The sequence below is a fragment of the Dromiciops gliroides genome, chromosome 1 (genome assembly GCF_019393635.1).
Source record: "Dromiciops gliroides isolate mDroGli1 chromosome 1, mDroGli1.pri, whole genome shotgun sequence".
In the NCBI taxonomy this organism is placed as follows: domain Eukaryota; kingdom Metazoa; phylum Chordata; class Mammalia; order Microbiotheria; family Microbiotheriidae; genus Dromiciops; species Dromiciops gliroides.
Window position 1 is genome coordinate 604,861,980 of NC_057861.1, and position 25,694 is coordinate 604,887,673.

The window sequence follows — 25,694 nt, forward strand, 5'->3', positions numbered from 1 at the left end:
ACTAGTCAATTACTCTTCCAGAAGGGGGGGGGGAGCTCTGTTTTCTCATCTGTAAAATAAGGGGGTCAGACTAGATGACTTCTGAAGTCCCTTCTAATTCTACACCTCTGATCTATTCTCCTGAACTAAAATTGGACATTACAGTTATTCAGAGTTTGTCTTTCAGTGTTGCTTTCATTTACATTATATTATCATAGACTTTGTTCTGCTTCTGTATCCACTTCAAACAAGTCTTCCATCCTTCTCTGAATTTCTCACATTTGTCATTTTCCTACAGCATAATAATATTCTGTTATATTTATATCCCATAGTTTATTCAAACATTCATGGTTATCTAAAATTCAGTTGTAGATATTTTGGTATACAGGAACTGTTTCTGTGTCTTCCTTGGGTATATGCTTAATAAGGGGTTTGCTAGGACAAAAGGTATGATAGTTGAGTAATTCTTCTCATAATTCCAGGTTGTTTTATGAATTGGTTGGACCAACTTATAGCATCATCATTAGATTGGTGTGCCTATCAATTGTTGTTTGAGGAACTGTCAAATAGAGCAGGAATATCTTGATATAATTCCTGTAATTTCTTGACCATGGACCTACAAGCACATGTAATTTCAGGGGTGTATGTACTATGTTGTTCAAAACAAAACAAAAGCAAAATAGGAAATGGGATAAGTACCAGAAAACTGACCATGGATGAATGATTTTTTAAAGTGAATTAAAAGTGTGAATTTAGACTTCCAGCCAGGATGGCTGCCTACATAGGAAGCAGATTACCTTGCTCCCATACACCTATTTCATCGAAAACCTGAAATCACCACCAGACCAAATAATCAAGAAATCCAATGGAAAACTACAGTAAGAGACAGTTTCCATCCTAGAATTTTTAGAATTTATGCTAGACTATTAGAGGGTTAAAATAAAACTCTAGAAGTAGTGGCTTCTTCAAGCCTATTCCCAACTTCAAGTGATTCTGGTTCTCAGTAGCCCTGAACTTTGTTACAGACTTATCTCCCTCTCAGGTAAAGGTACTGTCAATATGTGGGGGTGGACACTGACTAAAACTGGCCATTTCCCTACCTGCAACTGTTGAGGCAGCAGCATGGTTCTTCTGGCTTCATGATTTATTTAGCCATCATACTTCCAGCTGGGAGTGGGGCATAATTAATTTTCTATTTCTTGTCGACAAGCATTTAAATACCTACTACTATGTTCCAGGCACTGTGCTAAGCAAAGGGCATAAAAGAAAGGCATAAAACAGCCTGTGCTCTTAAGGAGCTCATAGTTTAATGGAGGAGATAACACATAAACTAGGTATGAACAAGATATGGGAAAAATGGAGATAATGGAAGGCACCAGCATTAAACATAACTGGAAAAGGCTTCATACAGAAGGTGTAACTTTAGCTAAGACTTGAAGGAATTCAGCCTTTTTTCTCTGTACTGTATATCAGGCTCTAGCCTACTACTCATCTCCCTATACCATTCCCAACTCACAGCCAGGTAGAGGGAACCATTCAGTGCTTCATTATCACTAGGATAACTGCCTCATCTTATTAAATTTATTATTGTTGTTATTTTAATCATTATCTAATAATTTCTTGTCATTGACTTTAATGCTTCCATTAAGAACATGCCACTTACTCAAACTATAGATTCCACTTTCATTTATTGCCACCCTTCATGATTTACCACTATTCAGAGACCATCAAAAAGCTATAGGCTACGTACAGATAAACCAATGGACTCTCAAAGATTAGCGACTGGGTTTGGTTCCTAATCAATCAGAAACTACCTTGACAAATAACCTTTCTGGAAATTGGAAGACCAGGACATTGGTCCTTTCCTAATAACTCAAACCTTTACAATACCACATATTCTTTCCATATTTGGCACTAACACAATTCTCTTACAGTCTAAGGGGTTGTGGGGAAGGGTTCTCAGAGGAAGGAATTAGAGCCTATTTGCCACAGATGCGGAAGATAATCATAGGCACCATCAGGCATATTACACATATAATAAATACCTATATACTATGGATGATATCAAGGCATACAAATCTCACTTCCTGGCAGTGATAGATTCCTATGTATATTGCTTCCTTTATAACCCAATTCCTTGCTTCTAGTTCCATTTCTTTTTCCTTGGATCTCCACTGACATTGTCTTTGTTGTTGTTGTTGTTGCTGTTGTTCCTTCTGGATGAACCTCAGGTAATAATCCAGCTTCTGGGATACTATCTTTCATTTGAGTTGCCAGGCTTATGCATAGCAACTCAGCCAACAGCTCAGGTTCAAGGGGTCCACAATTTAATGTTTCAAGTACACATTCCTACTGCTAGAATTCCTTGATTCTGAAGAGTAAATAAGCTCTTTATTTTAGAGAAAATTTTCATTTTTATGGCTCTTTTATGTTGACCTATTTAAAATGGACAGGATGGTATCTTGTGATGATTTGCTTTTATTAACAATGAAAATAAGAGCATAATATTATCTTCTAGGAACTAACTTTAAATGTATAAAATTATTACCCCTTTGACTTTGAGTAATATATCTTAATGTCTGTTTTTGAAAGATAGATCCTGGGGGCAGCTAGGTGGTGCAGTGGATAAAGCACCGGCCCTGGATTCAGGAGTACCTGAGTTCAAATCTGGCCTCAGACACTTGACATTTACTAGCTGTGTGACCCTGGGCAAGTCACTTAACCCCCACTGCCTTGCAAAAAAAAAAAAAAGAAAAGAAAGATAGATCCTAATTCCTTTTAAATAGAAATTTTTCTCTCATTCTAAATGTATTAACTAGCGCTACCACTTTGTAATTCCATAAAATAATTCGGCTACTAGTGACACTTAAAACTTTTTTTTTCATGATTCCAGACATCTGAATTTATGCTACTCTTTAGATTCTAATTTACTTTTGTGGCTGACACAGGAGAAAGTTGAAACAAATGACATGTGTCTGGATTTTTAATGCAGAAACTGGATGAACAAAAGAAGTGGTTAGATGAAGAAGTGGAAAGAGTTCTCCATCAACATCAAGAATTAGCTGAGCTGGAAGAGGACTTAAAGCAAAGAGAGGCAATTGTTTCCAAGAAAGAAGCATTGTTACAAGAGAAGAGCCACTTGGAAAACAAGAAGTTGCGATCTAGTCAGGTACCTAGCTCTAGTTTGAGAGTTGTATAAAATGTGTCTTCTCTTACAAGTGGGTCACTGCACTACAAAGAAGTGGAAGGAATAAAATTTTCATGTTCTCAAATTTATTTTTTGCCATTTATTAAATAGCAAATGGCCCAATTTTTGAAGACTAAAATATATAAGCAAACTTGTAAAATATTTAATGTTCTGCAAAGTTAGTGGTTTGGCTGCTGAACTTTCATGGAAGTTGTGAAGGAAAGGCATCCCTAGAAGTTTCATAGTGAACATTGGTTATTGGGTAAAAAAGACAGTTGAAAATGTAGCACAGGAATAACTACTGTCACCACCTATCAGGACTCTCTTATCATTCTCTTTTGTAAGCTGTTTTGTTTTGTTTTGTGGGAACCTATCAAATGAGAGAGGTCTTGTGTAAGGAAGGTTTTCATTTTACAATTAACAAAACATAGAAGGCCTTTTCAGAAATTTTTGTTTAAGGCCCACCCTTTGAAGTAGTTAATGGGAATGCTTATATAAATAGCTATAACTCTTAGCCTTGATTGCATCTAATACCTATATAAAACGAAACATAACTTTCTGATTTAGTTTTTGCAACATTTTTATTAATACTCATATACACTTTGAATTAATAACTTTTTGAGGGGTGGGATGGGTTGTGTCTTTTAGGCTTTAAACAAAGATAGTTTGAAAATATCAACTCGCCTGAACTTGTTGGACCAAGAGTTGACTAATAAAAGCATGCAGCTCCAGAGCATTCCAGCTGAGGAGCAAATAAAGATTTCAGAAGAAGTCCAGGCTCTTCAGAAAGAAAAGGATCAGCTACAAAGAAGAAGAAATAGTATCGATGAGAAACTTAAAAATGGTAGAGTGTTATCCCCTGAAGTAAGTCAATATTCACTGGAACTGGAAGTGCTGTACTAATGCATAACTTGAATAATTCCTCAGTCTCTGTCAGGTAAACATAAAATCTGGTAAATTTTAAAATTCATTGGAATTTCCAACTGTAATGAATTCATCAAGTGAAATCAATTTAATACAGTAAAGCATGATTGTACACATATTGTGGAGTCCTCACTCTTAGAGCTTTATGGACATAGCTCTTGGCTGGCATTACTAGAAATAGTAGGGCTAATGCGTTCTCCACAGGCAAGGGTCACAAGCCTGTTCTCACTTGTTCAATAGTGTGTCCAGCCATTTATACATATTCAAATAATAAATTTTAGGTATAAATATTTTTATTATGGATCACATTCCCTCCTTCCCATAAACATTTTAACCATATAAATTATTAGCTGTCTTAGCTAACTTCCAAATTCCCAAGCAGTTTCTGCCACCTCAGAAGTTTTAACTGCTGATAAAAACCCTTGTTACTTCCTTTACCAGAAAATCAGAAGTGGCTTCTTGAAGCAGAAATTTCTCCAAAATACTTAGTGTCTGTTTCTGGTCATAACTGAAAGACAGGATAAGAGATCCAAGAGAAGTTGAATGGCTGGGAAGAATGAGTCATGGGGAGGCTTTTGGGGTTTGTCATAGAGGGCTGTGGGAAACCAAGGGAAGGTAAGGGCATATTTGTGGTATAGAAGACATGCCAGTATGAAACAAATTATTTTATGGTAATTAAGACCAGCTTTGTTGGTGGTTATGTGGAAACAGACTGATTGAGGAATAAGTGGCTTCTGAAATACTTCAAGTCTACAGTGTCCCACCAAGGCTTTTGAAACCATACAGCTTGGTCTTCCATGCAGAATTGGGTAATGGTATAAAATTAGAGCTCCATGCTATTGAAAATAGAAGAGCATAAAAAAGACTAGAATTAATCACATAAGCATTACTGAGCACCTGCATGCCCAGAACTGTATCAGGCCGATGGAAAAAAACAAAAGTATGAAACATAGTCCTGGCCCTCAAAGAGTTTCCAATTTACCCTCCCCTCCAAATCTAAAATAAGTTATGGATAATGACACAAATGATAAATTGGTGCCAAGGAATGTATAGCAAGGCAATAATTTTAAGGCAGTGCATTGAGCCAGATCTTAAAACAGGTAAAAGACTTGACTTTATGGAGAAAGGGTCTGTATACATCTAATTTAGGTCAGGTAAAAGGCATACAGTCATGAGGTATGACATGTTCATAGAAGAGAAAGATGATCATCATACACAAATGCATATTAATGTTTATGTAGAGGATATGGCATTAGCAGAAGGAGTATGATGGGTAATAATGTGGGAAGAGAGTCAATTGGTAGGGGACCTTCAATGTTAGGCTGAGGATTTAATTTGATTCATTAATTGACAGGAGTCTAGTGAATGGTAAAATTTCTTGTAAAACTTGAAGGTAGGTGAAGTTCAAAATGGAAAGGGCGGAGGGGAGCCAGTGGTGTTCAGGGGAGAAGAGATACATCATTTTCTTTCTTTTTTTTTTTCATCATTTTCTTAATAGGTGTCTGGAAGCAACCCAGAATTTGGCATTTTGCTGAGCTCTTTCACTGGGATTTTATAAAATGAGTTCCTAATAGCTATATTCTATGTTAATATAACTATGCTTTGCTTCAGGCAGCTTTAAAGGTGATACTTGCAACCCATCCTTTTCTAAAGATATCAGTACTGCCATAGAGGTTAGCCAGTTGAAGATGATAAATCATACACACTAATGCTCTAACATGATACAAAGCCACCACCATCATATGCCTAGGTGTAGATCTATAATTTGGACAACTCATTTAAAACTGGTTCAGAGAATACTTTTTCTTCTCAAAATGATCCTTTTCCCCTTATAAGTTTTCTGGTTGGATCGCTTCACATGAATGATAGAACTCCCAGTTATCTCTTCTGGTACAGGATGCTTAAGTTTGGACATTGACAAATGAACCCTCTTTTATTTAAAGTTGTAAGTATTTGAACTTAATGTAGACAAAGCACATGAAGTAAGCTTTTGACTACTCTATGTGTATACATCTCTTTGGTGAATTTCCATTTCATTTTTTTTATCACAACTTAGATTCTCCCCTTCTACCTAGCATCAATTTATTGAAGTTGCTTCTCCCTCCTCTGGGTCAAGATATACTCAAGAACTGCACACATTTTAAATCCATAGAACCTTGTTATTCATGGGCTCTGGGGGTAGAGCTGCTTCATGGATTCACAGGGCAGGGCGGGATGGACTAGTGTTACCCCAAGCCTGCTTTGTGGCCTGGATTTGACTCCTAGTTTTGACCCTTGTGTGGTCATCTTTCAGGGCCTCATTTGTAAAATGGGGATCATCATCATCCAGCTTCCAGCTTTAACAGGGTTTTTTTTTGGGGGGGGGTTGGGTTTTTTTTTTTTTAGCAGGGCAATGAGGGTTAAGTGACTTGCCCAGGGTCACACAGCTAGTTAAGGGTCAAGTGTCTGAGGCTGGATTTGAACTCAGGTCCTCCTGAATCCAGTGCTTTATCCACTACATCACCTAGCTGCCCCTTTACCAGGTTTTTTAAAGGTGCTACAGGTGTGTGTGTGTGTGTGTGTGTGTGTGTGTGTGTGTGTGTGTGTGTGAGAGAGTGTGAATGAATTTTATATTAATCCAGGTAAAAAATGAGAATGACATTTACTACAAAATATGCATAAAATGCAAATTATTTTTGTATTAATTCATTAGGACATATCCACACAATGTTCCATATGGATTTAGGAATCTAGTTGATTATATTAAAAAAAATAGCCCTTTCTGGTGAATTTTAAAAATACTTTCTGATAATGATGAATATTATGTAGTTCCCTATGAAGTAACTATTCAAATCCCTATGTTGTTGATACTTAAGTGACTTCAAAAAACTAGAATGAATACTGAACATTGTTTTCAACACTTATCCTCTCAGGATCTAATTTAAAACTGTGTTATAAAAGGTTTTATTCAAACATCTGGGAGAGATACATTAACATGTATTGTTCCTCTAAATTTCCAGTATAAAGTTCTAGATGTCAGCATATCTCTTCCCACTTGATCAAAAATATTTCAGATTCTTGCTGAGTCATATAATGACATTCTCCCTCTGCCTCTCCCCCCTACATACACATACACTGTCACCAATCTGTTCTCATTGGTAGGGCTTGAAGTAAAAGTTGTATTCTTTGGGTCACAGTATATAAATTGGTGCTATTTCAAGCACATATCAAGACAGTTGTCAAGAACTTCTAAGAAAATGATTGTCGGTGATTCCCAAAGTTTTCCTTTTGTCAACATGAAATTCATTCTGAGTTCTTACATTTCCTTTCCTAGCATATCCTAAAGATTAAAAAAAGTCCAGTCTTTTATCATATATTAAGTCCTTACTGCTGCACAGCAAAGGGTTCCATCACTTTCTGGCAAATAAGAGGAAAGAGAAGTCAGATTTTTATATTCTTGGTCTCAAAGGTCACTGCAGACGGCAACTGCAGTCATGAAATTAAAAGATGTATACTCATTGGAAGAAAAACTATCTGGATAGCACATTAAAGAGCAGAGACATCATCTTGCCAATAAAGGTACATATTATAGGCAAAACTATGGTTTTTCCAGTAGCAATGTATGGCTTATGAAAGTTCGACTATAAGGAAAGGGGAATGCCACAGAACTGATGCTTTCAAATTGTGATGGTGAAGAAGACTTTTGAGAGACCTTTGGAGAGCAAGGAGATCAAATTAGTATTTAAAGAAATTAATTCAGATTACTTATTGGAAGGAAAATACTGAAGCTGAAATACTCTGGCCACATAATGAGAAGACCGGACTCTAGAAAAGACCCTGATGTTGGGAAAGATTGAAAGCAAAAAGGAGAAGGGGACAGGAGAGAATGAAATAGTAGATAGTGTCATGGAAGCAATGAACATGAGCTTGGAAGACTTTGGGAGAGCGCAGAGGATAGAAGGGCCTGGCATGAAGAGTCGGACACAACTTAATAAACAATAAGTTGCTTTCTCTTCTTCCTTTTCAAAATGTTTGCTTTGATGTCTACTTATTAATATTCTGCTTAGATAATTCATATGTTTTACCTTTTCATAGTACTTTCTGATCCAAGTGCCACTACAGAAAAGAGAATATGAACTTTAATTTAGGTGTTCTGCAAGGCAGAGATGAAATAGTGCTAAACTTATTAGAAGTTGGTGAGTGCTCTAGTTATCAGGTGTTTTTCTTTTTACAGCAGCATATACAGCGGAAATGTTTTGCTGTATTAGAGAGATTGTGACGAGGCCCAATTATAGAACCTTTTCATTTGAAATTCAGTGGTTCCTATTGTGTTTTATCTCTAGGAAGAACATCTTCTTTTCCAGCTTGAAGAAGGGATTGAAGCACTGGAAGCTGCAATTGATTACAAGAATGAAAACATCCAGAGTCGTCAGCATTCACTTAGAGCCTCATTCCAAATCCTGACCCAGAGTGAGGCAAATGTTATGGAAAAGCTGATTTGCTTGACTCCTGCTGAGATCAGAGCTATTCTTTACAAATACTTCAACAAGGTTTGTTTTTTTAAGTGACTTAACATTAACTGCAGTTAATTTTAATTGCATAGTTTATACAAAGAAACATCAACCAAATTATTCAATTTGAAATTTTTTTCAAAAAGGTTAAAGTCTATATTTTATTAAAATCCTAATAGTCCTTACCTTGGCTACAAATATAAGCATTGCTTTAACAGTGAAATCATGATTAAGCTGTTAAAATGTTTTATCAGGGGGCAGCTAGGTGGCGCAGCAGATAAAGCATCGGCCCTGGATTCAGGAGTACCTGAGTTCAAATCCAGCCTCAGACACTTGACACTTACTAGCTGTGTGACCTTGGGCAAGTCACTAAACCCCCATTGCCCCGCAAAAAAAAAAAAGAAAGAAAATATTTTATCAGCCCTAAATTTATAAGATCTTTATATCTTTTCTATTTTTAGCCAAACTGATATTAAGGTTGATACTGGAGGCTTTTTGAAAATATGTATCAAAAGATTCATATTATAACCTTTGACCATTATTGTGTATTTGTTGGCTCTTTCTAGTAAAATAAAATGCCACATATTTAGACTTTAAGTCTGAGGGTAGCTAGGTGGCACAGTGGATAGAGCACCGGCCCTGGATTCAGGAGTACCTGAGTTCAAATCTGGGCTCAGACACTTAACAGTTACTAGCTGTGTGACCCTGGGCAAGTCACTTAACCCCAACTGCCTCACCAAAAAAGAAAGAAAGAAAGTTATAGACTTTGTCTGAATTAATGACAAATAGGGAACTTCACCAGATTCTAGCTCCTTTCCCCCCTAGTAGGTAGACATTAGGATGAGATTTCAGAGTTGCATGTATCATAGGAACAGTAATAATATAGTTCAACTTTATTTGAACATATAATAATTAATCTTATTACTATTTTATTTTGTTATTATATAATCTGAACATTTTAGCAAATCCTTTTCCACCTGTCTCCCATTTAATACAAACTTGTGAGGTTTTGTAATTTTTTTTAATCTCCCATTTTATTTGTCCTTTTCTTAAAAGAGTGGATTAATTAATATTAACTTCAGAATAAAGCCAAGTAACAGGAAAAAATATTTAAGAGGTAATTTAAAATAAAACATCAAATATAACAACAAAATCATGATTTCTCTTAACAAATGTAATGATGAAAGTTTAGAACATTTAGTGTTTTAAATGTTATTATAGAAAACTTTATTTAAAAAGATCCTAGTAATGGATAGTAGCCTAGTAGCAAATGAGTATCAATCAGTCTCGTATTTTGCTATAAACCCCTAGTAAAAGATACATTAGAGAGTTAACAACTTCCCATCCAACCATAGGTATTAATACTGCTTAACTACCCATAAATCCAAAAGGGGTCCATAAAAGGAAGAAACTCTTTTTTCTCCTAGAAAGATGTTATTTTTTAATGACTAGAGAATAGGGGAAGCTTTCACTAAAGTTATTCTGTGATGCCTCATGAAAGCTTGGCAGTGACACCAGAGTGCTGCCCAGTGTCAATTTGGATGACAGGTTTGCCCAAGCTGGAGAGACTTTCACAGTGAGCCCAGCAATGAATTGATTGTATTCCTATTTTCTAAGGACCAACCAGTTAACTTCAGCAAGGCTTGTAATCACCAACAAGTTATATCTTTTTGGCCATAGCAATAGCCAGTGATGGGGAATGTACCCATAACAATGAATTATGAATATGTGAAATACTGAAGGGGGAGAACCTTTAATTTTTGTTTAGGGGCCAGAATTTCAATTTACGAAATTACCTCTAGTTGGCTACTGTTTCCCAATTTCTAATTTTACATTTTTCCCAATTGGACAAAAGGGTAAAGGTATGTAATTTTTAGAATATAACCTTCTGGGAGGAGGAAATCTCAAGAATGTATGGTGTATGTTGTAACATTATAGCAAAAAAAACCAAAAAACTTATGGCATATGGTGCTGTATCTATCATGACTCTATATTGTGTACAATGTTTATTTCTATTGCCAGTGTTTTACACATACTAGTGCTTAATAAAAATTTGTTGAATGAATAAACATCACTTCTACAAGGGTTGGCTTTTAAAAGAAAACAGAAGAGAACTCATGATCGGTATAAAATTTGAATCAGCATACATAGGAAGCATATGGCAGGATTCAGAGAGGACTACCAAAATTGGAAAAGAACCTCTTAAGCCATCTAGGCCTGATCAGGAATCCCTTCTACTACATAACTAAGAAGTGGTTATTCAGGCTTTGATTTAAGACTTCTAATGAGGGGAAATCAACTTCCAAGACAGTCCACTCCACTTTTGAATAGCTGGAGGAAATTTTCCTTTTAAAACTAAAATTTACTTTTATTTAACTTCTACCCATTGTTCCCTGGTTCTGCCCTCTAAAGCCAGGTGGAACAAATCTAATCCTTTTTCCACAGAATAACCCTTCAGATACCTGAAGACAGTTATTACAAGTCTCCCAAGTTTCCTTTTTTTTCATGCTAAACATCTCTGTTTCCTTCAACTTTCCCTCATATGGCCCTTGAACATTGAAGAGAATTACTCCATCTTATTCAGTATCCTTTCTAAAATATAGGAACTAAGCAAAGAATTCCAAATGTGGTCTAAACCAGAGTACAACAAGGACTATCCCTTCCCTCATTCTAACCATTATGCCTCATTTAATGTAACCCAGTTGCTTTTTCAGGTTGCCATATTACAATTTTAACTCATACTGAGCTTATGGTATAATAAAACCATCAGATCCTTCTCAGATACTCTGTTGCTCTGCCATACCTCTCCATCATATAATTGTGAAGTTTGCCTTTTAAAATCTAAGTGTAGGGCAGCTAGGTGGCGCAGTGGATAGAGTACCAGCCCTGGAGTCAGGAGTACCTGGGTTCAAATCTGGCCTCAGACACTTAACATTTACTAGCTGTGTGACCCTGGGGAAGTCACTTAACCCCAATTGCCTCACTTAAAAAAAAAATCTAAGTGTAAAAGGGGCGGCTAGGTGGTGCAATGGATAAAGCACTGGCCCTGGATTCAGGAGGACCTGAGTTCAAATCCAGCCTCAAACACTTGACTCTAGCTGTGTGACCCTAGGCAAGTCACTTAACCCTCATTGCCCTGCCCCCCCCCAAAAAAAATCTAAGTGTAAAGACTTTATATTTATTCCTATTGGGTTTCATCAGCCCCAACATTCTAGGCTGTAGAGATTTTTTTGGATCCTGACTCTCATCAAATATATAGTTATACCCACTTACTTTTGTGTCATTTGCACATTTGATGGGCATGATTACTTCCTTTATTCAAGTCATTTGTAAAAAATGTTAAATAGCACAGTTTAGAAAAGCTATTTTTGTGGTATACTTAAAACAGTTACAACATATGTCTATGCACAGAAAGAACCTACTAGAGAGTCTGAAATTAAGTGGCACTCAACTTTGTCAACACCCATTTTCTAGGCTTAAGCTGGGAAATAGTCTTATTAAATTATTTTAAAAGATTTAACATCTTAATTTTCTTTTAAGAGCAACAGTGCTAAAAACAAAAAAGTACAAAATACAAATTGAAACTATCATGCCAGAGAAACTCATTGGGAGAGAGGAGACAATTCTTAATATTTAAATAACTATTCCTTATTTTTCTTCTCTGATTATTTATTTACCCACTCCCACCACTGGAGCCCATTGGCCAGAGGTAGATATTGCCCAATGATTTGTCCTTGATAAGTTTCTCTTTTACAGCCTTGACTTGGCAATCTCAAACATTCTCATGGCTGCAGTGAATACTTTTATGTGGATAACTCCCAGATCTATTATCTCTTTCCTTGGCCTCTCCTCAGTCCCATCTTTCTAACTATTGGTTGAATAGCTTACTCCTGAAACCTCCCTCTTCTCCTATCTTCTCTATCTTTGTTGAAAGCACTACCATCCTCTTAACAGCCTACATTTAAAATTTTGGATTTTTTTTTCCTTTTCATCTTCCCTCACCCAGCTTATTTAGTTAATTATTAAATCCTATTTATTCTTTCATTATCTTCTTTTTAATTCCTACTACTCTGATTAAAGGCCCTTGCACTTCTAGGCTTTTCCCTACTCCAATTCATGCTTCATACCACCATGTATATGCATAAGCTTTCTGATGCACAGAACTGAGCACCTCACTTTCCATGCTCATAAAGTATAAGTGACTCCCAGTTATGTACAAGTAAATTACAGATTCTTTAAGTCTGGCATTCAAAGCCCTCCACAGTCTGGTTCCAACCTACTTTTCCACCTGTCTTTCACAATACTCCCTTTTATCCAACATTCATTTTAGCCATTCTAACACCTCCTCACCCCAAATCTAGAAGTAATCTCTAATTTTTTATAGCACTTTATACATATCTCTCCCTTTGTATTTACCATCTAATTTATATTATAGTTATGGACAAGTGCTATTTTTCTGTTAAATTATAGGCTTCCTTAATGGGGACTGTGTTTGATTCTTTGTATCACTAGTGCCTAGCACAGTGCAGTGCAGTTAGTCAATAAGTATTTTATTAAGCACCTGCTATGTGCTAAGCACTATACAAAGTAGACACTTAATGTTTCGAGTTGAATGAAATTTAATAGAAATTCAGATTTGTAACAAATGCTACTAAATGCAAAAATCTTTTATACTGATGTTAGATAAATCTTATAAGAACCCAAATAGAATAACTCCACAAAGTCATCTTTATGTTGTTGACTAAGGAAAACAGGCTAATCAGATAACCTGACACATAATTAAAAAGTTAAAATATTATATATCTGGCAGGTGGTTAGTTTGCGAGAAGCCGAGCGTAAACTAAAGTTGGAAAATGAAGAAATTAAAATGAAGGTTCAGGAACAAGACAACATGATTCGCGAGCTAGAATCTGCATTAGAGCACCTCACGCTGCAGAGTGACAGACAGCTAACAGTTCAACGGAAGGAGCATGAGCAAAAGATGCAGTTACTCCTGCAGTATTTCAAAGGTATTTTTTTTCTATTTGGTGAAACACAGGAATTCTAGCAGGAAGGGGCGGGGTGTACAGGAAAAAAAAGGCTTCATGTCAGGGAGCCATAAGCATACAAGAGACAAAGTAATGCACATCTGTGAAATGTACAGTGTTAAAATCATTATTCTTTTATGGCAGTCGTTGCTTTTTTTGCCAGGCTCAGGCAGAGGATATTCGTTTTCAGCAGAAGGTAAATAATTTTCTACTTATGACAGGAGATAGCAGAGTGATTAGAACCTCTAGCTAGATTGCTCCTAAAATTCTTCATATATCCAGTTGATTAGAAATGCGATAGTCCATTAATAGGTACCTATTGTCAGCACACACACCATTGGTCAGCTCTCATGGAGTATTTCTCCTGCAGGTGGTGGTCATATTACCTAGTCAGAGGGTCAGTACAGTAAAGAAAAGAGTTGTGCTAGTGACAGAACCTCTACCACGGACCTCTTGGTTCCCCTTGTTTAGTCCTGATTCCCCTGAGTGTGATGCTGGGAATGAGTTACTGAGACGGTCCCAAAAGAAAAAAATGTAAATACAAAGTTAGTTCAGAAGGATATAGTGATTTGGAATGTTAAGAGAAACTGTGGGGCAGCTAGATGGCGCAGTGGTTAAAAGCACCAGCCCTGGATTCAGGAGGACCTGAGTTCAAATTCGGCCTCAGACACTTGACACTTACTAGCTGTGTGACCATGGGCAAGTCACTTAACCCCCATTGCCTAAAAAAAAAAAAAAAAAAAAAAGAGAAGCTGTGACAAGTAACTGAAGCAACCAGTTACTTCCAAGATGAGATTTTTATTAGAATCATTTAATTTACTACATTCAAACATACCCATATAGGGATCTCAGTCAATTAATTTGTGTCTTATTTTAAATGTTTAGAAAGTGGTATTTTAAATACTGTTTTAAATTATTACTGCTTTTAAGCACTATCTATGCAAGCTAAATATGATTCTTTTTTACATTATTTATGTGGTTATATATTGTCCATGAGTTTTACTTAAAAACTTAAAAAATTATTAAAGCTCTGCCAATACACATCCATTTTAACCATGCATGCAGGAGAGATACAGTAACAAAAAATTGGGTGTGGTTTACAGGGGTACAAAAAGGAGTCTTATTAGAAACCAGTTATAAACTAGTTTCTTCTCTCTAATTTTATCTTCAAAGTCCTTTTTGAGCACCTCTATGGCCTGAGACCAATTCGTATTTTTCTTGGAAGCTTTAGATATAGGGGCCCTGATGTTGACATCTTCCTCTGAGGGTGCCCCTTGGTCTTCCTTGTTACTGAAGAAACTTTCTATGGTTCTCACCTTTCTCTGTCGGCTCATCTTGCCTTTCTTTTACTTGACTTTTAGTTCCTTAAAGTGGGGCACTGTTTCCAGGCTGCAGTATCCCAAGCTTAAGAAGTCTCAGGTGGTATGATTTAAGGAGAATCAGGTTCTTGCCTCGCCCGGCCTGTTTCCTGGTCCTAGATGACCCCAGACCAACTTGCCAATCAACCAGCTTTGTGTGTTGTGGTTGTTAGCTCCGATGAGCCTGTGCCCCTCCCCAAACTGGGCCACTTCTACTCGAGCCTACCACCTGGTTCTCAGTAATGATGTAAAATCCAAGTTCTGCCTTAGCACAAGCATAGACCCCTGTATTCTCCCCCCTGCCCAGGGCTCAACCCACTCACCAGACTGTGAGCTTAGTTCCAGATGACACTGGTGCTTCAGCTGATTCAGAGGCTCTGGGGGTCTCCTTCTCTGGTGAGGCCTTCCTGGGACTGGATCTGTGTCAGGGTGACTGTGGGGTTGGGCCTGACTCCTGTATCAGCACAGCAGCTCCCTCCTTCTGACCTTCCAAGCCGTTTTTGGTTAGATGATTTCAGCACATTCTTCTGTGAGTTTTGCTGCTCCGGGCATTTTCCTATGACCTTATTTGGATGTTTTTTGGAGCAATCATGTCATGAGTTCGGGAGCTCACTGCCTTTCCTCCGCCATCTTGGCTCCGCCCCCCTAGTTTCTTTCTGAATAATGAACTTAAAATTTTAATATACAATCTATGAGACAGTCCAGTATAATGGATAAAAGAGATGGCCTTGAAAAAGGAAGACCTGGTTCAAGCTCTGCCTCTGTCCTCTACTGACCATAATTGGTCCCAGGGCCTAGGCAGCTCTCTAAGATTATATAAATTACAGAGAATGTCCCAACCCACTTTGGTAGAGAGAGCTCCTTGCCAGGTGCTCCCTAATCAGATAAAGGAGCTAATTTACACAATGGATAAAGTGCTAGACTTAAGAGTAAGGAAGACCTGATTTGAAATCTAGCCTTATATATTTACTACCCGTGTAACCTTGTAGAATGGAGTTAATTGCAGGTTCTTGGGGTTTTTCTGAGGATAAAATGAGATACTATTTGTAAAGCACTTTGCCAACCTTAAAGCACTTAAATAAATGCCATTAATATTATCGCATTATAAAGTCTGATTTTTAAAAAATACAAGATTAGTATATCTCCTCTAAAATCCCGTTTTAACACCTCATATCCTACCATGGAGATGACCTTGGATTTGCCAAGGCTATACCAGTTGAATACAATCTCTGGATGATCCTAACAAGTTGGAAACATTTTCACTCTATGTGTGTGTGTGTATTCACTATATATTATGTAATTTTAATTACTTAACATTAATTATACAATATATTACTTATTCACTATCTATATTTTTCACTATATATGTATAAACATATGTGTATATGTGTGTGTGTGTATATATATATATAAATTTTTTTGGTTTTTTAGGCTTGTCACTAGAAGACTAGCCACAGAGTGGAGGGTGGGGGATATAAAAATCCACTTAAATTAAGAAAGGTTGTGATCTGTTTTGGTCAAAGTAAAACCTACCTATACCTACCATGGCCCCTGAGAATATTGACATCTTTCTAAAAAAGAAAAGAAATATAATTAATATATTTTTAAACTATCAATAACTTTAAAACAAATAAGTGAACCAACTGAACAGTTTTGTAGATATTGGGAGTTATAAACAATGTCAGCCAGTACTGCTTTTCTGGAGGTCACCAAACTAGACCATTACTGAGCACATATGACACTATAAGTACTACAGTACTTGGTAGAGACCAGAATTTAAACTGTACCAGAAGCAAACTCATTCAGTTTACAGAGATATGATGGTTATTGGAATTACATACTCAGAGAGACTTATACATCTCAAATACTAGATATTCAAAAAGTCTTAGTGAAAGGGGCAGCTGGGTGGTACAGTGGATAGAGCACCGGCCCTGGATTCAGGAGGACCTGAGTTCAAATCCAGCCTCAGACTTTACACACTTACTAGCTATGTGACCCTGGGCAAGTCACTTAACCACAATTGCCTTACCAAAAAAAAGAAAAGAAAAGAAAAAGTCTTAGTGAAGTTTTAAATTTTAATAGCTCAAAACTATTACATCTATATGTGTGTAGTCTGGCTATTGTGTGTGATTTAACTTGACATTCAAATTTGTGTTTTATAGATCAAGATGGAGAAGGTATTGTGGAAATTTCAAAGGCCTATGAGGACAAAGTTCAGCTGCTAGAAAAAGATCTTTATTTCTATAAGAAAACCAGCAGAGAACTAAAGAAGAAGCTTAAGGAGTTAGTAGAAACACCTCAATGGCAACTAACTGGACGTAAGATTTTTAGTATTATTACTAATGTTTTCCAGTATGTTAACATTGCTGTTATAATTCTAAGTCCTAGAAATCTGACCTACCAGGTCAGGTCTATATTCCTATATGTAATGAGAACAATGGAAAAATCAACAAGTAACAAATGTGAAAGAGCCCTTTATGGGTTGGTTTGTTTGTTTGTTTTTTTAAGCAACAAACATTTATTTTATTTTTTCCAGTTACATGTAAGGGTAGTTTTCAACATTGATTTTCATAAAATTTAGAGTTCCAAATTTTTCTCCCTCCCTTTCCTCCCCCTTCCACAAGATCACAACCAGGTTGTGTACAATCCATATGTGTTCTTTTTATCAGTTCTTTCTATGGGGGTGAATAGTAAGCCTCCTCATTAGTTCCTTGGAATTGTCTTGGATCATTGCATTGCTGAGAGTAGTTAAGTCCTTCACAATTTCTCATTGAAGAATACTGCTGTCACTATGCACAATGTCCTCCCAGCTCTGCTCACTTCACTATATATCCATGTTCATTAGTCTTTCCAGGTTTTTCTGGGATCATCCTGTTTGTCATTTCCTATAGCACAAGACATTCCACCATAATCATATAGCACAGCTTTTTCCATCATTCCTCAATTGATGGACATTCCCTTGATTCTCAATTCTTAGCCTCCACCAAGAGTTGCTATAAATATTTTTTGTACAATTTTTCCCCCTTTTCTCTTTTTCATGATTACTATTGTTTAATTGTTTCCCTTCCATCCTATTCCCTTCCCCATGATATTTATTTTATTATCCATCTTCTTTCATCCTATCACTCTTCAAAAGGGATTTGCTTTTGTCTGTCCCCTTCCCCACTCTGCCCTTCCTTCTTTTGCCCCTCTCTCTTTATCCCCTTCCCCTCCTATTTTCCTGCAGGGTTAGAGAGATTACTCCACCCAATTGAGTGTGTACATTATTCCCTCCTTGAGCCAATTCTAATGAGATTGAGGTTTTTTAGCCAATTCTGATGAGTGTTAGGTTCATTTACTGCCCAGATTAAATAGATTACTCCACCCAGTTGGGTGTGTCTGTTAGTGCCTCCTTGAGCCAATTCTGATGAGTTTAAGGTCTTTGAGCCTTTTCTTTTTTCTTTTTTTTTTTTTTAGTGAGGCAATTGGGGTTAAGTGACTTGCCTGGGGTCACACAGCTAGTAAGTGTTAAGTGTCTGAGGCTGGATTTGAACTCAGGTACTCCTGATTCCAGGGCTGGTGCTCTATCCAATGTGCTACCTAGCTGCCCCGAGCCTTTTCTGATGAGTGTAAAATTCATTTACTGCCCTGCTCCTCTCCCATCTCTTCCCCCACTCCATAAGCCTTTTCCTGTTTCTTTCATGTAGGATTTCACCTCTGCCCTTCCCCTTCCTCCCAGTGCATTCCCTTCACCCCTCAATTTAACCCTAAAGATGTCATCACCTAGCTAGGTGACACAGTGGACAAAGCATCACCCCTGGACCCAGGGGGATCCCAGCCAAAACCCGGCCTCAGACACAAGACAGTCGCCCACTGTACGACCACAGGTATGTCCCCCAGCTCCAATTTTTTATGGTTCTCTAGGGTCTTGTATTTGAAAGTCAAATTTGCCATTCAGTTCAGATCTTTTCATCACAAATATCTGAAAGTCTTCTTTTTCATTAAAGTCCCATTTTTTTCCTCTGAAAGATTATGCTGAGTTTTGCTGGGTAGGTGATTCTTGGTTGTAATCCCATTTCCTTTGCCCTCTGGAATATCATATTCCATGCCCTCAGGTCCTTTAATGTAGAAGCTGCTAGATGTTGTGCTATTCTGACTGGGGCTCCACAGTACTTGAATTCTTTTTGGCAGCTTGCAATATTGTCTCCTTGACTTGAGAGCTCTGGAATTCAGCTATAATATTCCTAGGAGTTTTCCTTTTGGGATCTCTTTCTGGAGGTGATTGGTGGATTCTTTCAGTTTCTATTTTACCTTCTTCTTCTAGAATTTCAGGGCAATTTTCCCTGAGAATGTCTTGGAAGATGATGTCTAAGCTCTTTCCTTGATCATGGTTTTCAGGTAGACCAATAATTTTCAAATTATCTCTCCTGGACCTATTTTCCAGGTCAGCAGTTTTTCCCAGAAGATATTTCACATTGCGCTCTATTTTTTTATTCATTTGGATTTGCTTTATTGTGTCTTGGTTTCTAATAAAGTCACTGGCTTCCATTTGTTCAGTCCTCGTTCTTAGGCAATTATTTTCATCAGAGAGCTTTTGTACCTCCTTTTCCATTTGGCCAATTTGACTTTTCAAGCTGTTGACTTTTTTCTCATGTCTTTCCTGCATCTCCCTCATTTCTCTTTCCATTTTTTCCTCTACCTCTCTAACTTTATCTTCAAAGTCCTTTTTGAGCACCTCTATGGCCTGAGACCAATTTATATTTTTCTTGGAAGCTTTAGATATAGGGGCCCTAATGTTGACATCTTCCTCTGAGGGTGACCCTCAGTCTTCCTTGCTACTGAAGAAACTTTCTATGGTCCTAACCCTTTCTCTGTCTGCTCATCTTGCCTTTCTTTTACTTGACTTTTAGCTCCTTAAAGTGGGGCACTGTTTCTAGGCTGCAGTATCCCAAGTTCAAGAAGTCCCAGGTGCTATGATATAAGGAGAATCAGGTTCTTCACTCACCCAGCCTGTTCCCTGGTCCTTAGATGACCCCAGACCAACTTGCTAATCAACCAGCTTTGTGTGTTGTGGTTGTTAGCTCTGACAAACCTGTGTCCCTCCCCCACCTGGGGCACTGCTTCTCAAGCCTACCTCCTGGTTCTCAGCAAGGGTGAAAAATCCAAGTTCTGCCTTAGCACCAGCATAGACCCTGTCGTCTCCCCCCTGCCCAGGGCTCAGCCCACTCACCAGACTGTGACCTTAGTTCCAGACTGCACTGGCGCTTCAGCTGATTCAGAGGCTCTGGGGGTCTCCTTCTCTGGTGAGGCCTTCCTGGGACTGGATCTGTGTCAGGGTGACTGTGGGGTTGGGCTTGATTCCTGTATCAGCACAGCAGCTCCTTCCTTCTGACCTTCCAAACTGTCTTGGTTAGAAGATGATTTCAGCACGTTCTTCTGTGAGTTTTGCTGCTCTGGGCATTTTCCTATAGTGTTATTTGGATATAGTGATTTAACTCTTTTCTTCCTGGGTTGTTTCCTTTTAGATAATGATGTTGGAGATGGAATCCTGTCTCAAGAGGATGCAAATGTCTTTCCAGAAGAATTCAAGTGGGCATCCAGGACTGAAAATATCAAACCCCTTGGAAAAGTAAAAGAAACAGAAAGCCCAGCAAGTAGCTTAAGAACACAACCAAATCCACATAAGTTTTGGGAAGATGTTTCTGAAGTAACTCAGACATCAGGCTCTTTGGCACAAAGTGGGCATTTGTTAAGCAATGAAGATAAAACAGAAACCGATGAAAATCAGTTAACAAAATCTCACACTCAACTGTTATCTCAACCTAAGACAATTGTAAATGTGACACAGCTAGCAGGGGTGACTCCTGTAAAATTATGCCGCCGAGAGTTACGTCAGATTTCTGCTTCAGAATTGTCATTACGGCGCTCCAATCTTGGAGTTGGGGTTGGCTCAATGGTTGCTGATTCAATTGAAGTTTCCAGGAAATCCACTGACTTAAAGACTTAGACATTTTTATTTAGCATAAGTAATACTTTCTATTTTTAATAGATGTCTAAATGTCTTCCCTTTTTGTATAATATTTTTAAAACAAGTTAATAAGTTCTGTCTATTGAAGAGGGGGGAAAACCACATAGATTCTTTCACAATTCCCTATATCTTTTTAATCTTATTGCTTAAAGGCTCTGAATTCACATTTTCATAGTAATTTCACAAAACAGAGGGTTTGTTTTTCCTGTTTTAACATGCAAATATTTCTTCTTATTTAAAATCTTTTCCCCTAAGGATATTCATTTTTTCAGAAACTAATCCACTAAAATCTAGCCAAAGTGTAATCTTTTTCAAAAGGTGTCCAGAAGGTATTTGCTAGTCAAAGTGTAATATAGTTAAAAGGAGTTCAGAACATATTTCAATTAAATTATTATTGTCTGTTATGGATAAAGCTAATAACTACTATATATGATATAGAAGTTTGCATCCAAATGTAATCTAGCCTTCCAGTTTGCAATATAGATTTAATATAGACTTTAATTATTTTAGGGCACTTTGGGTGGATTTCAGTTTGTGGCATCCTATTCCTTATGTTTTAACCATGTCTTGTATTCTTTTCTTTTTCTTTTCTTTAAATTGTTTTGTTGTCATTTATTATGTTTATACTAAATGTGTTCCATGCCTTTTCTTTCTCTGTGTATTTCTTATTTATGCCAGTAGGGCACAGGAGAAAAAGAGACACAGGGAGCAGTAAAAGATGCAAAAATATATTCCATGTAGCAGTAAGATAATAGCAATATAATACACTATGTGACAGTTGAAGGAAAAGAGCACTGGGTTATGGTTATATGGTTTAATTGCTTAGAGCAATACTACAATTTGTTGTTAGCTAGCAAAAGATCATTAATAAATCTAGGTCTATCCTCCCTAATCCTAGAATTAAGGTCTTTTCCCCTGCCCCTGAATCCACCCCTTATTTGTAAATTGGCAGAGTAGATTGTATTTGGGCACACACAGATGTACATCTGGGCTATAATATGTGAAAGAGTGACATTTCTGTTTAACATTCTTTGAAGATTTAAAGAATTTTATTCAATGAATTATATATAATGTATACTTCAAATTTAGAATTAAGAGCTAGACACTGATTTGCCTATCATACAGACTTGGCACTTTCTCAATGCATTTTATGTTTCTCTGTATTAAATCATAGGCCACATCCCAGAAAAGTGAAAATATCAAAGGGGTGGTGTTTAAATTACTTAAATATTGTGAATTTTCAGTGGACTGAATATTATTGTATACCCACAAAATGTTGATTAGAATGTAATGAGCTTTATTTTTAACTAATATTTTTGTTATGATGGTATTAACTGTAATGGGATTTGACCTGTACTTTCATTTAGGAATGGTGAACAAAACTTATTTTCAGCACTGTCCTCTTATCTTTGCAATATCAATGTTCTTATTTTACTGCTTTTAAAAAGATTCCAACTTTTCAGCATTGATAGATTTGCAAGTTGTTGGTTTTCTATGTATTATGTTCATATAATTTAAAGACATATTCGTGACATACTGAATTAGTAAAACAAGATATGAACAAATATAGTGAGTCAGTACATGGAATTCTGCATTATTATTACATTAGTCTTATTTGGAAAGCACCCAGCAATTTATAAATATCACTTTTCTTACAAACAACACTTCCAAACAGGACTTACCTGTTTCACATTTACTCAAATATAGTTAACTACTTTCTTTTCTCACCATCCTGGCCTCTGAGAGACCTGCCACTTCCTAGGTATTGTTGCTACTAAATAATTTCTTTATCTTCTTTTTTCCTTTCATTGTCTCTGACCTAGTCCTATTGCCACTACCAAGCCAGAGCCCACTACCCAAAATTCAAATTCACTCCTACCCTACTGTTGGCCTAGACTAACTCTTTGCAGCACAAGACCCTTGGGGAGTTTGTTCTAGTTCTTATGCCAGCAGGTATAAGAGGGGAAAATGCTCTATATTACATGTAGAAGGAACTATAAATGGAGTAAGTTTTCCTATCAACACAACATTCCAAAAGTACTATTAATATAATACTACATACCTAGTTCAGCTAAGTTATAGGTTTAGTACTATAACCTCTTATGGATTTGCCTTCTAATCTAAACACTCTATAACATAGTTTTTATGAGAAAGTGTGGTTGGTCAGTTTCCTATAAACACTACACAAAAAAAATAATGGATTTTTGGAACACAACATGTTTGTAAATTGGACTGACTTCAGATATGCAAGTATTAAGTTATTCATTCTCTTCTTTTGTTAGGATAAAAGACTGATGTCTTTAACAATGGACAACATTTAGTAATGTCATTAATGAAGGCCTTTGCCATTCAATTGTGAAGGATAATTAATTGCAAGATTAAGTAAGACCCTATTCCTTAACTGTATATTTGAATAAATTGTGGCTAGGATGACTATTCATAAATAAGGGATGTATATAAGTTGAGAGCTTCCTGTGTTTTTTCAGTCCCTTCACTCAGAGTTTCTAAAGGTAGATTAATACTGCTTTTAAAGTGAAAGGTTTTCACAGCAGTGGTGGTTTAGTAGTCTATAAGTAAGACACTATCAGTACTTTATAGTATCCATTATTACTGATTCTGTTTTATTGAAAACTAGTAAGACCAAGTTAGCTTACTGCAAAGCAATGGTGATTAGAGTTCATAATAGAAATATTAAGAATACCCTAAAAAGAATAATTTCACCCTGTCACTATATGTTAAACTTATTATACCTTTGATAGAACTAATTACTTATGTACACATTCTCCTTGAAGAGATGTCACCAAAAAAGCAAATGTAAGGTAAATTGACATAGAGCCATATAAATGTAGTGATTAACATATTTTTAAGATTAACCCTGGGCATTTTGATGTATTTATGACTCCACTATACAATAGAAAGAATAAGGTGTCTCCAAATAAGCCAAGTAAAATTTTCTTTAAATCCATTAAAATGAAATTCAACTTTAAAAAATGTTTCCCTGACTCTAGGTTGCAGCTGTGTCACTATTTCCCATATGTGTAAATTCAATTCAATTTAACAAGCATTTTAATTGTCTATTAAATGCCAAACAGATCCCAGGGATATAAAAATGCAAAATAAAGTCTGACCATGGGGTAAATATAAAAAGTAATTCTAATCAGAAACTAATTCTCATGGGGTGAGTGGAGCTCAGAACTGGGACCCAACAACAGGGAAGGTCAAAGTCTTGTAGGAAATGGCACTGGAGCCAAGCCTTAAAAGGAGCTTATAATTCCAGGAGGTGAAAGTGAGGGGGAGAGTGGTCTCTAGGTAGGGGTAAAGAAGATAGGGTGTCATGTATGGCCAGTTTATATGAAATACAGAGCCTGTAGAGGGGAGTAAAATTTTGCATGTGTTTGTGCCTTTAAGGTTCCAAAAGTTCCTTCTAAGCTTTTGGTTCCAAATAATGAGAGAAGTAGAGAAGAGAAGATGGCGGTCAAGAAATTTGGTGCTGTAGAGTGCTAGATTCTTCCCTGGTCTCTGGATCATTAGATTATGAAGAGAAAAACACCTGCAGATGACTAAAATGTAGCAGAAGGCAGTTCTATTCTGCAATATCATATCCTCTATAGAGTTTTCTCAAATTTTAATTTTTTCTCATTCCTACTGTCCAGTTTAGTAATCTCAGGGTACAAGAAAGTATCATCCATTGGGTCTATACCACCTAATAAAATGAAATCTTTGTACCCACTGGCCATTATCCCAGTCTTTGCCTACATGAGGCCAGTAAACTGACTGATGTAGGAAGAGGGCTCTTATATAAGAAAAGGTAAGGCCTTCACAACTAAGTTGTAGAAAAGGAATGAGTGAACTCTTCTGGGAAAAACTGAGTCATCAATAGTAAACCTAGATAACTTAGATCATGAGGCAGAAACCCACACAATATGTGTGTGAGATGATTTGTAAACATAAGATTTTATCAGTCCCCCGCCTTAGTAAAAACAAAATTATCTCACAACGAAGAATCTTGTCTATACTAGCAGGTTAGGGTGAGCAGAATCAAGAGGACCTTCTTCTGGTGTACATTAGATAGATCACCAAAGGCAATTAACTTGCAAATCTCTAAAACTATAAATTAGAGATGAACTGTCCATTTCCCTTAGTAGAGGGAGTTTTCACATTAGTTCCACTCTGCTCATCCTCTGCACAAAACAAGATAGATAAATAGATATGTATTATAGAGATATGTATAGATTTACATATCTTAGCCTCAGGACACCCTTGGCCCTAACCTCCCTTGCTTTAGACAACTGAAGAGGTTCCACCTGAGAAACATCAAAGGCAGAGTGTCACTTTCAGCCTCCATTAGATCTTTGAGACTGGTACATTCTGCAAACATTCCTACACGTCTTCCTACAAATACTTCCCCTGCCCTATCTTCCCTCCAGTTCTTCCAGTCTCTATGATCAGAGGCATTGTTTCCCTTATCTTCAGCTACACCTCTCCTGCCCACCCATTCATCCTGATCCAGCTCCAATCCCTGCCCTCCCGTCCTATCCCCTTCTACCACTATGCCACCTATACCCCCTCTCCCAGTATATTAATAAACATCCCTTTCTTTTAGCTCTGTTCCCTTCCTCATCTTCCCCATCATCCCTTACTCCCAAGAAATAAGCATACGTTTTGTTCTGTCCCCTACTCCCCACTCACACCCCTTCCAAACCTCCTCTGATCATTTAGCAA

The 25,694-nt window shown here is 37.0% G+C and overlaps 1 protein-coding gene across 1 annotated transcript in view; it reads left to right on the forward strand.

The window, feature by feature from the left end:
• Window positions 1-24,117, forward strand: part of KIF27 (kinesin family member 27) — a 108,837-nt gene extending 84,720 nt beyond the window's left edge. Inside the window, 6 exon segments of the mRNA XM_043983829.1 lie at window positions 2,972-3,148; window positions 3,815-4,030; window positions 8,413-8,619; window positions 13,391-13,589; window positions 17,128-17,283; window positions 20,470-24,117. Of these exon segments, the coding sequence (XP_043839764.1) occupies window positions 2,972-3,148; window positions 3,815-4,030; window positions 8,413-8,619; window positions 13,391-13,589; window positions 17,128-17,283; window positions 20,470-20,951 (1,437 nt within the window). The 3' untranslated portion in view covers window positions 20,952-24,117.
• The last annotated feature ends 1,577 nt before the right edge of the window (window positions 24,118-25,694 follow it).